Genomic DNA, 15,544 nt, shown 5'->3' on the forward strand with positions numbered 1-15,544 from the left:
TAAAAAAAAAAAACAAAAAAAAAAAACAAAAAAAAAAACAAAAAACCAAAACCAAAACCAAACCAAAACAAAACAAAAAAAGAGAAAATACAGTGTTCTAGAAAAAGATTAGAAAAGATTGTACTGTGAGCACTGCAGCCAGTAAATAGCATAACAGTATTTTTGAAATTTGTCAAAGAGTGACTTGCTTCATCATGCCTCTCTACTTGATTAAACATCAAAACACTGAAGAAAAAGTCCGAGCAATGTGCAAGCAAATATATACATACCCCAGCCGATAATGCAGAATTTAAGGATGTATTTTCGGATGTAAGTATTAAACACTTTGACAAGGGCCAGGTACATATGGAATGCTTCCAGGCCCATCCATGTAAATGAGACCAAGAGAAAATAGTGAAGAAATGCAGCCACTGAGATGCAGAGGCCTCGTGTGTTATACAGGGCAATCCATGAGTCCAGGAGGAAGACCAGGTTCAGCAGGAGGAGGGCAGCACACAGCTGGATGAGGATTTTGGAAGGGTAATCCCTCCGGATCTTTCTAATAGGAAAAGGCAAGAAAAGAGCTAGCATTACTTTTGGCCAACCCTTACATAAGCATATTTGTCAGTCTATCTCTGAGTTCTAGGTAATTTATTTTTATTCTTTGGTAAATGTCTTATATACATAAAATTCCTATGAAGTAGGTATTGTATTGGGAGCACATTAAAACCAAAAACTAAGGAGAACTCTAAATAGACTCATCTATGATAACCATATGGAAAAAATTTGTATTTATATTTCTATGGGATCGTTTGCATATTGACTATTGACCCATACTCTTAAATAGTTTGTAGTAAGCTAACCACCCCACTTCTCCTAAGCTGCTTCTGGAAGCATTGCTGCTGCTTCTCATATAATGAGCTGCTACACTCAGAACTTCAAAATATGGCCAGATTCCCATATTATATTATTAATTAAAATAAGATTATGCAAAGAGTTTAAATTATAGCTAAATGTAGCAGCAAAGGAAAAATACAGCTAATTGATGACATGTACATGTTTATGTGTACAAAGTTAGATCTAGTGAAACATTCTGAGTTATGGTTAGCCTTATGGTAATTTAGTCTCACTAACCATATTTCCAAAGGTCCACTAGATATCTATAGTAATAGCTGTATCTTAGTTTGGCACTGAAAATAAATTTGTACATTTCCCAATCAGTGTTCATAATGTAACCCCAGAATCTACATATTGTCCCATTTAGTTAATGTAATAAAATGCCTAATTCTTTCTTTTTTAATAGAATGTGTCAGAATTCCCCATAAAAAGTGACCAGATGAACCCCTCTGATAAGCCTAGGAGATGCTCTTATTTGGAATGTCATTCTTGCTTTGTGATATACAAAGCCACATTCACTGAGTATCTATTTTTTGCAGTGAGATTTTACACCCTTCTTCATCCCTGTGCCATTTAATATATTTAACCTTTTGTGTTTTCTAAGTATAATTTATCTTATTAATAGTTCCACTCTACATGGTGCTATGGTCTATTTCAGACCATAAGCTCTTGGATTTCAGGATCTGTACCTTTCATTTATTTCATGCTGAATATGAACTAGGTACTAGGCATCACTCTGGAGTACAGAGATGACCAAAATACAACTCTTGCTTTCACCAAGCTCACTGAATAGCAAGCACAGAAGCCAGGAAGCCACATAAAGTTTCCTACCTAGGTGCTCCACTAGGTGGGAGTACGGGGAGTAGGGGCAAGTCAAGGAAAGCACTTAAATTCTAGAGATGGAGGTGAGCAATGGGTTCTATAATCCAAATTTCCAGTTATGGATACTCACTCAAAGGCTATGTAGGTGACAAGAGTAACTGATAGAAAAATTGATGAAAGCCCACATCCAATATATGTGATAAATGTCAGAGCCATCATTTGACCAGGCGGTAAGGATGCCCGAGATAAGTCCTGGAAAATAAAATATTTATTTCAATGATAAAATATTTTTTAAAAAGTAGAACTCATGATTTATGTTTATTGAATGTTCTAAGTACCCATTCAGTCTGTTCAACCAACCTAAGGAGGCTGGCACAATTATCATCCGACAAAGATAGGCAAAATGAGACCCAGAGAGGTTATATAATTTGCCTATGAGCATACACCTAAGAAGTGGAAGAATCAGGTTCATATTCATGTCTGTCTGACTCCAAACCCATGTACTTGATCACTGCTCTTTAGTGTATAGGAAAAGTACTGGAGTATGAGCTGACAGACTGGCATTTGGCTTCTGGCTCTTATATCTCTGACTTCTGTGACTGTGGGCAATTGTGAGTCTGACTTCTAATTTCAATAAAATGACAACACTGTCCCACTCTTCAGGACTACTGGGAAGATTAAATAAGATCATTTATGTGAAACTTTTTGTGGACGTTTTAAAATACATTATAAACTAAACAGTTTTCATCACTCATTCTAATTTGAACTCCTTCATCCTTTTAGCCCTTTGAAAGAAAAACTTAAATGTGAAAAGATGATGTGAAGCAATTCTTGACCATTAATCTGTCAACTTGACTGTATTAAGAAATGCCTAGGAGAGTAGTGACAGACACCTTGGGGTGTGGCTGAATGGGTCACAGAGGCACGGCTTTGGAGACTATTCAAAGTCCCTGGTCCCTTTCCTCTCTGATGTTGCTCCCAGCTCTGCTTAAAGTGAGCATCTTTCCTCTACCATGTCCTTCTGCCATGATGTTCTGACCTTTAAGTTGTGGGTGTCAGGTAATTTTTCCTAGAGTCAAAAAAGCTAATAAAATTCGTATTCCATATTCAAATACTTTCTTTCAGATGCATTCACTTATCAGAAGAGGAATCTCATTGGTGTATAACTTTGCCGTAGTATTATACTCTTTTAATCATCTTTTCAAGTCATCCATTAGATTAGGTATTCTGATACGATGCCCAGCTACCCCTCAGACCCAGAATCCAAAAGGCCATGGAGCACAGGCATGTTACCAAGAGGACGCCAAAGCTTGTAAGGTGGCTGCAAGTACAGATGGTTTCATTCAGCCTCCTGACTTTGACAGAGCAGCCATCGGATGACCAGCCTCCTTTGCCACCTGTTGGCATTGAGAATAATATCCCATCAGCAAGACCACAGCACCAGTGACTCCCTGCTTCTCCCACTCACCCACTCACCCACTCAAGATCTCAGAAAGGTTTTGGCTGGAACCTACCATTTCTGCCCAAGTCCCAAAATACACATCTCACTGTTAAATCATCCTGCAGGAGAATGACAAGTCACAATTAATTAATACACTGACCTGAAAAACTGAAAGGCAATTAGAAAAAACTATAGTATTTTAAATTTCAGAATCTTATGTTTGATTTTGGAGACTTACATTTTATATAGTCCTAAAGGTAAGTGAGCCCCATAGAGGTCAATGCTCCTTAAATCTATCAGCTGTGCATAGGAATCACCTTGGAGCCTTGTTAAGAGACACACTGTGACTCAGTGAGTCTGGGGCATGGCCTAAGAGGCTACATTTATAGCCAAGTCCTAGGTGACACTGATGTTGTGGGTCTGCAGAGCACACTGTGAGAAGCGAGGTTATAGCTGAAGCTCGATGTGAATGGAACTGAGAGAGGGTCCCTCTTTGGAGGTGAGAATCAGACCGGCAGCTACAGATCCACACACACTGAAATCTAGCAGTTGATAACAACTTGCTTTTGCACCAATCCTTCTTGGAAATCAGGTGATCAATTACTAGGCATGTTAAAAACCTACGAGTGACAAGATGATTCTAGTCTTACACATTACTCCAATGAGTTCAAGGTTCTGTCTGCTAGATCTGCCCTTCCCAAGCCATGTTTCACAGGCACAGTTTGCACAAGGCATTCCTGGTCAGTGAGCAGACTGGCTTCTGCTCACCTGGCTCAGTTCGATGTGCCTCAATGTGACGGTCACGTTTCTTGTCAAGTTCTTGACAGTCAGGTTTGCAACACTTGATGATATGACATAGCTGACCAGAGAGATGTTCTCCAGGGAAGGATCCTAGCATACCAAAGAATCAGCAATATGAGAAGGGAAAATGAAATACCATTAGTTTTAAAGCTAGAAGGGCAACTAAGAACTATTTAGTCCACACTATTTATTTTACCACATAGGTCAGAAATTGAGTGTCAGGGAGTAAAGTGGCTTTCCCAAGGGACCACAATTAAAGCAGAACTTATTCTACTATAATGCTCTAAATACCAAGTTAAATTGCACAGACTGACACAACAGGATCTCGTGAATCTTTGAAGGAAACATAACATTAATCCACTTAGACTGTGTGACCCTGAGCAAGTTACTTAACTTTTCTGAGCCTCCATTTGCCTCATCTATAAAATGGGGTAAAAATAGTTCTTCCCTCACAGGATCGTTAAGAGGATCAGAGCAATATTTATAAGTGCTTAGGACAGTGCTTAGCAAATGGTAAATAATATGTGTTAGTTATTGTTAGTTATCATCGCCAGCATCATCAAGCTGTGAATAAAATAGTTGCAAAGTTTCATCAATTCATTTGACTTGTGACAATCTTAAGAATATGCTAGCATTAAAAGGAATCAAATCCCCTCACCTGCAAACAAACCTCAACCAAAAATAATGAGCAGTAACTTTACCTGAAATAGAGCTGGCGTTTCAAAAAAATTGAACTGAACCCTGGAAGCCAGCTCCACATCATTAGCTGGCAAATTACTCATCAGCGATGAAGGCAGAGTGATAACACCAATACTATTTTCAGGAGCCTGAGTTTCCAAAGAAACCTGAAAAACCAAGTGAGAAAAAACTGTCTGGAGCTGGTATAATGAGGAAATGGAAAGCACAACTAAGACGGAGGGTCTTTGAAGGTCATGATCTGTGGTACTTCCGTGTAACAGGGCTTCTACTTCTATCTCTCTGGTTGTTACTTAAGAGGATGTGAAATAAGGAGATGAGGTTTCCAAGGAGGAAAGGAATCATCTTAGGCATACACAGAAATAGTAAAAAAGTAATGGTCAAAAATAGTAAAAATGACAGATCCCAGGGAGACCCCAGCAGCAGACGTACCAAGCTAGTGAGCATCACTGAGGGTAAAGTCTTCATAGAACCCCATGCTCTACACTTGTAAAGGAGAGACTATGAAAATTAAAAAGTAAAACATGGTTTTATTTGGGGTTTTCCAATCCTCAATCCCTTTAGTAAGTGGAGAGAAAACACTAAAAGCAGGATTGATTTTCAGCACCACTAAATACAACAATGTAGTTAAAACCCTTGTCAAAATATTCAAATGGTTGATAAGTAGCTGATTGACCACCTTGCCTAGCTCTCCCAACTGTCTAGCATCCTCCCCTGAAGATCACCCTGGTCTCCTAAAAACACTCCCAAAGCTTCCAAAATCCAGCTGCTAAAGGGTTAACAGGGCACAATGGGAACCTGTGACATTCCACTCCAGCCAAGGCCAATGTCATTTTGATTTTCTTTTGTGTGGTGCTGTGGACTGGATGCCAGCATCCAAAGTGCTAGGCAAGTGTTTTCCCATTCATTCCGTGGTGCCTCAGCCACTGTTCTGGATGTTAAATATTTTAAATATCACCCTGATGATCAGCAGGAATTACCTCAACCTGGAAGTACAACAGGGGCTATAATCATACACGAGACAATGTTTTCCCCCCATAAGAAATCAGATTGTACCTGAAGATTTGCAGGGTCTTGGGCCGCAAAAGTAGTTGTATTGAAATCACTGGCATTCACTCTGATCACAGCCAGAGCCAAAGAAGGGGAGGTTAAACTTATGGTCTTGCTTGAAAAATTCAGCTGTAAGCCAATGTCATCAACTACTTTTAGCAACCTGTAAAGATAGGTGGTACTTTAAATTTAGCACTCTTGTTTTTTTTTTCTTTCTTTCTTCTTTCTCACTTTTTCTTCCCCATTCAAGCAGAATATAGAGTAGCAACTTGAGAAGTCATTATGAAATCAGTCCTTGGAAGAAAAATGCTTGGCTTTAACTAATCACACAAGCAGCATCTTTAGAATTAAAGGTCCCCTCTCAGCACCTCCTCAGTTTGCTAAGTCATACCTTTGAGCCAGAGGGGCCAGCAAGGCAGGCGGGTTATGAAGGAGTTTGCTGACTTGGTTTATCATTTCACCTGCGAGGTTAGGCTCCAAGCTGCCTAAGGACAGAGCCTGCTCCATCTGGGACACTTGGCTCTCAAGATCAGAAACAGTGTTGGCGTCGACAACTTCTGTATCAAAGAGCCAAATCATTTCATGAACACATGATGGGAAAAGAATCACTAATAAAGATAAACTCACATAGACCCCATGATCTGGCCAACACACTCCTATGTATCTGCCCCGGAGAAAAGAAAACATGTCTTAAGAAAACTTGGCCATCTGTAAATAGGGGAGGGGGGAGGGGGTGAAGGGAGGACAGGAGTATGGGGTATGCTGTGATTGTTTGTACTTCACATCAACACTTAAAAAAATGCCCTTAAGTATCTGTATAGCTGTTCTAATGACTTACATGGCTGTATAATAGTTATTGTGCTGAGGCAGCATATCTTACCTAACCATTCCTCTCCTAGGGAATCTTTGTTTTATCAACTTTATAGCTCCCTGGTAATGTTCCAGTGTGCATCTTTTACACATTTTGTTGTTTTGCTTCTGTTGTCCTAGGAGTAGCAGCATAGATGCAGGAGGCCCCCTTGATACTTCTTTGCAGGGCCCATTATGTTGTTTCTAACAGTCAATTGGAACAGTTTTGGAAAGATGGGCACTGTAGTAGGCCTAAACTAATGCATTTCAATTTTTCTTCATTTTATTAACCACTGAACCTTCCCTTGACTCAAGCCCTAATGGTTCTGTAAATCTGCCATAAAAAGCCCATATTTATTAAAACTTATTTATTAGAGATTAGTGCAAATTGGAAGAAATAACAAGTCATTTGGCAGGAGCTCCGAATCCCCTGGGGATGCTGGTACCGTGGTGGAGGAGGTAGGGACCACAGTCTGAACTCCATTTTAACTTGGCTTTGCTTTGCACCCTCCAAATTCTAGAGGAAGAACTGCTTTCTATTCACTGAGATGAAACACCAGAGAGTATCCAGAATTCTCTTCTTCCTCCCTTCCCTTCATCTCTGTACCACTAAGCCTTTTTGCACCTGGGAGCCTTTGGCAGTTTCCATGGTATTCTCTCATACACCATAATTTTTTAACCCAGGGCATTAGGAGGGATTATTTCCACCTGTACATATTACAGGGCTAGCTCAAAGAGCCAAACTGCTTGTCCCACATCATGCTGGCTGTGAGACATGTGGCTTAGGTCTTCTAAATGTGTCTTCCCTTTCAGAAAAAGACAGGCTCAATGTGGTCTTATCACATATCATGACATCTTTTTGAGGTAGCTAAAAACCCCAACTACTAAAGGAGCAGTTTGACTCCTCTTATTTACCTGTCTCTCCAGAGGTTGTGCTGATGATGACATCATTCATAGGGGCAGACACGGTGAGAGAAGGAAGTGAGGGCTTCACAGGTGGTGAGGTGTGAGAAAGATCAGTTTGGGGAAGCAGGGAAGAGACAGTTCTAGATTGGGCAGGTATATCAATGGCAGGGCTGGAAAGTATGGGAGCTGAAGGCTGGGGAGAAGGAAAGTGGCCCCTCAGTGTAACAGAGGGAGTGTTCTGGCTCACGGGGGTCTGATCAAGGGGTTTAGTCAAAGAGAAGGCTCTGGAGATCTGGGAAAAGATGGTGGACTGAGGCACAACTGGGATAGGCTTGCTAGAAGAAGAAAATGGTAGGCCATGTGGATGATCAGCATGACAGTCAATGGAATCTTGCAGATCACTGAAGGAAATAAAAAAACAGAGATGCACATAAGGCATAAAAGAGTTACAAAGGAATGAATCTCTTTCTTTTGGCCACCTTCTGACACCACTGAGTCAACAGCAGAGTTATATCAGAGAACTGTCACTCTGGGTCTCTGCCATTTCATACCCTCTGTGCCTGCCACTAGCCCCTGCCCCTGCCCACTTCTACCACCTTCTTTCAGGGAGAGGAACTAACATTCTTTTGGAATCCCCAGTTCTGGTTCATCAGTTTGTTGCTGCTCTGAGGCTCTATGCTTTATTATTTATCAGTCAACGGAGGGAATCTTCTTACCTTCCCATGGATTTAAGGGGAGGAAGCTGTTAGATTCCCCACGACCTAACTGGTTTCCATATATTAGAAATCTGTCTCAATCAATATCATATGCTATTGCCTAGCACAGTGGTAACTGGCACATGGTAAATGACCAAGAAATGTTGGTTGAATGAGAAAATTGATGGAGTTAGGGCCAAAGGGTGGTCCTCACCTAGTAAATCAGCTATGCCTCAATGTTGCTTTAGTTCAGTGATTCTCAGCCTTAGCTATGCATGAGAACTTTTAAAAATATAGACTGGCAGGCAAATAGATTTTTGTAGCCTACTCCTCAGTATCTAATTCAACTGGTCTTAGGATGGGGTGTAGGAGTCTCGGGCATGTATATTTTATAAATGTTCAGGTGATTTTCCTGGGCATCAGAGGTTGAGAAGAATTCATCTTTAATGTACCTAACAGTCAGGACATGTTAGGAGAAGCAACTAGAAGGGACAACAAATTATCAACCAGTGATGCCTCTAATGGACCCAGTGTTAGATGAAGATTTTGAATACCAAAGAGAATATGTTCTTGGAGCTTCTCTTGGGCAAGGGAAGTGAGGAATATTAGGCGGAGGGGCCTCAGCCAAGTCACAATCATAAAGAGAAATGCTGGCTTAGTTTACTCTGGACCATGCTTGGCTACAGGCCTCCCTACAGCTCCTGAGCTTTAGGGGTGTCATACAGGCCAAAATGATAAATTGAGAAGCCTTGTTACTCCTCCGGACAACTCACATGCATCTGTGAGCCTCCATTCTCTAAAATGTATACCATAGTAACTCATCTGGCAAAGTGTAAATTAAATACTCTTCAGGTTATCTGGAGCCCACAGAAGCAAGAACCCCCAATACAGGCCTCCATCCTCTGGGCTCAGTCATGAAGAGGTTATCTAAGATTCTTCCTGTCATTCTTGCTAGTGGGGGCCACCACCCACAGTGGGAGGCACACAAGGCAGTACACAGCAGCAGTATGTCTTAGAAGCGTCCAGCCCAGCCAGCAGGTTGGCGGTGTACACCTGTGATCCCAGCACTCTGGGAACCTGAGGTAGGAAGATCACAAGTTTGGGTCTTCTGGACAACTTAGTGACCTAGTAAGATCCTGTCTCAAAAATAAAATAAAAGATCTGGGAATGTATCTCAGTGCAAAGGCCCTGGGTTCAATCTCCAGAACCACAAAAAAGTGTCTCCCTCTCCCCCAATATATCAATGCCCGGGCTTGCCTCCCAACCAGCTGTACTGCAGGCTTCAGCCTTGGACACAGACATTGGTATCATTCACGTTTCCTTCCAAAGATGTGGCCTACATACAGCAAAGTGAACTCATCTTATGTTCACAGTTTGATGAATTCTTACACAGATACCAGTACAAATTTGTGCAATACCCACATGGATCAAAACACAGTGTTTCTAGTACCCTAGAAGACTACTCTGATACATCAGTACATTTTTCAAAGTACTCCAAGTGTTTCTAACCTACAGCTAATCTTAAGAACCAACATACTAGAAAGATCCTGATCCAATTCTAGCCCAGTAGTTCTCAAACTTGGCTGCACATTAGAATTATCCTACTTGTCAGTTTATAACAGCTCAAAAGCCCAGGCCACACCCCAGACCAATATTAGAGGGTGGGAGACAGCCACTGGTATCTCTAAAATTCCCTCTTATGATTCCAACATGTACCCATGGTTGAGAACCACGTATTCATCTACAGTCTAGATTGTCAGTCTTGCAAGTGGAATCCAGGGGACAGAAGCATTGGCCTCAGATAAGAACTTGCTGGAAATGCAGACTTTCAAGTCATGACCCAGCTGTGTTACATGACAGTATGTATTTCAACAGGTGCTCAGTGAGTGATATGCATAAGGAATGTTTGAGGTGTGCTGATCTAATCCACTTCCTAATTTTACAGAGATCTCAATTTCCTTATTTTACCTGAGAGTTTGAAGGAAAAAAAAACCCACAAAAACAAACACGAAACAAACCCACCTGCTCTCCAACATGGATACACAGCTAGTTAAGGATCAAACCCTATCCAGACATTGAATTCACATTCTGCTCCCTTTTCTATGTCCTGCTTTTTCTTCCTAACATATCTCTGAATGGATAGGCATTGGGGGTCAGAGGGGCTGCCTGGAGAGTGGTGGTCCTGATGCTTCCAGAAAATCTATTTCTCAAGAAGGGCTCAATCCTCCAGCTTACGGGGGGATACTAAGCTTAACTGAGCATGTCCCTCTACTTTGTATTGCGAAAATGCTACAAATTCTTAATTGAAGACTTTTAGGTGTTCTTTGAGGCCAGTGTTTTAATAAAGCCCCAAAGTATGGGCAGACAGGCTACACTGAGACTTCTGTTCCTATATGGGAAGCTTCAAATTAAAAAAAAATCTTTTTTTCAAGTACAATTTTATCTGACCATAGAAAACAGAGAAAATACTAAAAAGTAAAAAAAGAAAAGAAAAATTAATAAGTAAAATAGACATCATGGCAGCAGGCAGATTAATCATGGGCAACCACTGGAAACATTTTCATTCATTTCTTTCCTATTTTTCTATGTATGTTTTTATACATGTGTGAGCACATCGCACATGACTTTCAGAATCTTCTACTGTTTTGGAGCATCTATCTCCCAGTTTCCTTCCATTGAAGGAATAAGTTTAAGGCAGGGAGTATCAACTTTGGTTGCGCATTAGAATCATCAGAAGGGATTTAAAAACCCTACCTAGGCTATCTCCAAGATCAATTAAATCCAAATCTCTAAGGACCATGAGTGAGAATCAGTATTTAATTTTTAATTTGAAAATTTTAGGCTTACAGAAGCACTTCAAAAACAATACAGAGGGCTCTATTATTTCTTCATCCAGCTTCCTTCAATGTTAGCATCTAACAGCCAGAATTAGACAAAATCACCTGTCATAATAGTGCATATTACAAAGGTAGCATCTCAAACCACGGGGGCAAAGTGGACTTTTTCATAATGGTGGGACCACTGGGAAACATCCGGAAGAAGATAAAATTAAATCCATATCTCACACCATGCACATGAATAAACTCCAAGTGTTAGGCAGGCAGTTAGACATTAGTTGAGAGACAAACACGGAGTCCATGATAGCATGCTTTGCCAGTTATAGTTAGGAAATAAAGGCCTCAATGTATAATGCATTTATAATAATTTATTAGGTGTCAGACCCAAAGACACAGGGCCTCTATTTCTAGAACAAGGCATATAATATTCCTGGATTCCATAGCCCAATGATATCAGAAAAGGAAAGAAAATGTTCTTTAAAGACACTCCTGCCTTGGGCTGAGACCTGGTTCAAATGAAAAACTTAACATTCATAAATTTCTTTTGTAAGTTTCTTAAATGATTAGAGCCCCTGAGGAAACACTAAACATATAAAAAGGACAGGAAGACACTTTTCAATTTCAAGGTAACTTCTAAGTAAAATGATGATAAGCATAATTACCCTATTTCCCTGAACCCCAATAATAACTTTTGTGTCCATAAAAATTATCTCCATACACACTAGGTGCAGGTGCCTTTGTAGCGCTTCCTACCCTATTGCTTGAAGGCATAACTCTCTATATATCTACTTTATAATAAATTCTACCTACACTACTGCATGGACATCTATGTGTCTTGAATTCTTTGATCAAGGGCAAAAAGAACAGAGGACCAAGAAAGCAAGGGGCCGGTTCCTTGCTATATCAGCACCTTTCCAGTGACATCTTTTTGGTGCCATGACTCAGTTCACTGATTCCTTGAGTGGTAGATTATTAGTTCTCTTACACTCCCACTCTCTGCATCAAGTTAAGACAATGAGCCTTCATTTTCTTTGTATGTATGATATGTTGCAACAGTCTGTGGGCTTGAAATTGTTCAAATGTATTTGAGACTTTATGCCTTGGTAAGGTACTGTATAGTCAGTATGGTATTTCAGGCTGTTGTGTTTTTGAAACTTGTCTCCTGTTTCTTTCCACTAAGCTTATTTGGTATTATATACCAGCATTTATTACTAGGTTTTTGCATTTTTTTTATCTCTTCCGGCACTTAGAGGAGTTAACATTGCTTTTTGTCAGAAAAAGGCATACTGTTAATAATAGCTCTGCTAACTTTACAATAACCTTGCTTTGAGTGCTTTTTGCTTCTGAATATAGTATAGATTAAGTGTAGGTTTATGTACCAATGGATTAAAAGACTGCTATAGCTTTTTATATATACTAGATAGTTTACATCAGTTTGTACATTGGAAAATGAATGTCAGGCTCCTGTCCCTATAGGTTTTTTTTCTTTGGTGCTGGGGATCGAACTTGGGTCCTTACACTTGTGAGGCAGGCAGCGGAACCACTGAGCTAAATCCCTGGCCCCTCCATATAGATATTTGACAGGACAACTAGAGCATCATTTCTTGAGAGGCATTGAGAGTTGTCGGTTCATTGCAAAAACAACACAGAGGTCAGAAGTAGTGAGTGACCAACTCCCCAGATCTAGGACTTGGGCAAGATACCTCCTGACCTATCAATCCCTAGGCCACAGGTGGAGAAAAAGGGATGTTTTTCCTCCTACAACCAGTTTATTTATTTTTCCTTAGAAGGGAGTTACCTTTTCTGAGCCAGAGTGCTCTTTTTCCTTGCAGATGGGTAATTCCTAGTTGGTTCCCTTTGATTTACCTCTGGGATGCATCTTATGCAACTGGGATAGGTTTGATCCCTGGGTGCTCAAGAGAAAATGACTTATTTTCTTATGGTCTCAGTACAAGCTGAGAGATCAAGAGAACTGGCCAATGAATTGGAAGCATTAATTATAATAGTATATTCCTGCAGGGCACTGCAATATTGGTTATGCCCAAAGCAGGCTGTAAGCAGTGCAGGCTGTAAAGCGTAAATCCCTCAATAGGCTTGTTGTATGAAGTGAGTCTGGCTGAAGCCTCTGTGCAGAAGCCAGAGTAACTTGCACCCAAATTCCATTATCACAATTAAAACCTTCTTGACTAGAAGGACAAAGATTTGATTATAACCATATATTTTGTCTATTCTGTTCCTAATTTGAAAGTGTTTTGTCTTTTTCCTTTACAAGCTTTGCCTGAATTAGTTTCCATAGAAACTGCATTGACTGCACATCCTTGCATATAGTCCCATCCTCAACCATAGCTTGCCTTTACTCCAATTCGTTACCAATAAAAATCAGTGGCTTGGACTGACCAGTGACTTTGCTAATTAAGCTGCATTGGCTGTCCTGGCTCCCCAGTTTCCTCTGTCTTTTTAGTTCTGTCTTTTAGTTTTTCTCTCAGCCTTGTGCAGTTGCAATGAGTGGGAGATCAGAACCTACTGCAGAGGTCTCAGATATATTCCAGTTAGATCTCTTTTGCAAAAAGGCAGAAAAATTGCCAGACATCTTATGTACAAGCTTTCTTATGCTTTATATCTAGATATCTCCCCCAAAGCCTCATGAACTTATGGGGGGGGCTTTTAAGAAGTGATTGGATCATAGGGGCATGATACTCATCAGTGGATTAGTCCACTGATGAGTTTAGAGCTAAATGTAATGTTGGGAGGTAGGACCTGGTCCAAGAAGAGAGGTCACTGGAGGTGTGGCCTGGAAGAGCATATCTTCTTCTCCCACTCCTTCCTTTACTCAGTCTGCTTCTCCACCAGGATGACATGAGCAGTTTCTCCTCTGCTATGTTCCTCTGCCATGCTGTCCTGCCTTGGAGCTAGCAGACCATGGATTGCAAAAGTGAGTCAAAGTAAACCTCTCCTTCCTTAAATTGTGGGTGTTGGGTATTTTGTCTCAAAAGGGAAGTAACGAGGACATTTTTCTGACTTATGTAACCAATGCAAATTAGATCTGGGTGTGATAGCACTTCTAAATAAAATGGAACTTCCTTGTTCGGGTGATTTTCTGTCTCTTGAGACACCTCCTAACCACAGAAATAGCCCTAATGCTTAGAATTCAGATAAAAAGGGCTCTGCTCCTCCTTCCTCAATGTCCGCAGCAAATGCTACAGCCCTACAGATATGTATATGCTCTCTCTTTAGGAGCTACTGGGCAAAGCTCATCAAGTTGGAGCTCCACAACATTTCTATATTTAGGATATTAAGCAAATCAAACAGGATTTGAATAGCTTTTCAGGTGAACCTGAGAAATATATAGAAGCTTTCTGACATGATGTTCATATTTATGAACTATATTGGAAGGATGTCAACATTATTAAGGGGCATGCTCTTACAGATTTAGAAAAGTCCTGACTAACTGCAAGAGCCATATGTTATGCTAATGTATTACATATTTTGGATAAGGAATATCCTATAGTACTTCAGGCTAACTGGAATTATAATGACCCTGATGATATGTGGAAATGCAAAAGCCAGTAAAGTCAAACTAGTAAATCATACTAAACTAGCTAACACTGATTAGGGCTCAAAGGAAAACTCGACTATTTCTTGAACACCTTAAGAAGTTTACAGAAAAACACACTGTGATTTACCCTTACTATTAGGAGGGCAAAGTTCTCCTTAAAGATGGATTTCTTATCTAGTCACTCCAGATATTAGGAGGAATGCTTCTCAGCCTTTTGGCTAAGATCAAGTGCAGATATTAGGAGGAAATTACAAAAAAAATGTCTTTGGGACCTGGAACTCCCATTGATAACCTACTAAATGTTGCTCATTTTTTTGTTTTGTTTTGTTTTTTGTAACTGGTACAGAGGGAGAACAAAGAGGGAAAAAGGAATCTAAGATTGAATGCGAATAAGAAGACAACAGCATGCAGACTTTTTTGCTGCACTACGGGGGTGACAAATTTTACCTGCTAGCTCTTTCCTAAAGATGGTAAGCTAACTGACAAGGGTCATGCCTGTTGCCAAAAAGGCCAATGGAAGAAAGACTGCCCTAATGCAGGTTAACCTCTTATAGCACCTTGCCCCAAATGTGGCAAAATGGGACCTAAAAGGATTACTGTCCAGAGGATCTAAGGATCCCAATCCCAGTGCCCCAACTGTTGTTGATGGAATGAGAAGCCCTAAGGTTCTAGTAAGCCCCCAGGGATGGAGCCTCTGGTAACTCTGAATGTTGCAGGTAAGATTACAGCTTTCTCAACAGTGGGGCCTTTTATTTTGCTCTTATTCCTATCCTGAATAACTGTATTCTAACTCTTGTGAGATTATGGGTATCAAGGGGACTCCAGTGACCAAATGCTTTACTCTTTCTTTATGTTGCTTATAAAAAAATGTCCTTGAGCCAGGCATGGTGGTGCACGCCTGTAATCCCAGCACTCGGGAGGCTGAGGCAAGAGGTTTGCTGTGAGTTCGAGACCACCCTGGGCTACATAATGAGTTCCAGGTCAGTCTCAACTACACAGTGAGACCTTGTATCAA

The 15,544-nt window shown here is 40.5% G+C and overlaps 1 protein-coding gene across 2 annotated transcripts in view; it reads right to left on the bottom strand.

Annotated features, from left to right (window-relative positions):
* Window positions 1–15,544, bottom strand: part of Adgrg2 (adhesion G protein-coupled receptor G2) — a 96,171-nt gene that overhangs the window by 20,858 nt on the left and 59,769 nt on the right. For both annotated transcript variants that reach the window (XM_033760426.1, XM_033760425.1), the window contains 9 exons: window positions 7,451–7,842; window positions 6,078–6,243; window positions 5,693–5,849; window positions 4,642–4,785; window positions 3,908–4,030; window positions 3,213–3,258; window positions 2,992–3,095; window positions 1,829–1,950; window positions 270–538 (listed from right to left, as the gene is read on the bottom strand). In XM_033760426.1, the coding sequence (XP_033616317.1) occupies window positions 270–538; window positions 1,829–1,950; window positions 2,992–3,095; window positions 3,213–3,258; window positions 3,908–4,030; window positions 4,642–4,785; window positions 5,693–5,849; window positions 6,078–6,243; window positions 7,451–7,842 (1,523 nt within the window). The remainder of the gene's footprint in view (window positions 1–269; window positions 539–1,828; window positions 1,951–2,991; window positions 3,096–3,212; window positions 3,259–3,907; window positions 4,031–4,641; window positions 4,786–5,692; window positions 5,850–6,077; window positions 6,244–7,450; window positions 7,843–15,544) is intronic.

This window comes from Fukomys damarensis, unplaced genomic scaffold, assembly GCF_012274545.1.
Source record: "Fukomys damarensis isolate Sample0158 unplaced genomic scaffold, DMR_v1.0_HiC HiC_scaffold_39, whole genome shotgun sequence".
NCBI lineage: Eukaryota > Metazoa > Chordata > Mammalia > Rodentia > Bathyergidae > Fukomys > Fukomys damarensis.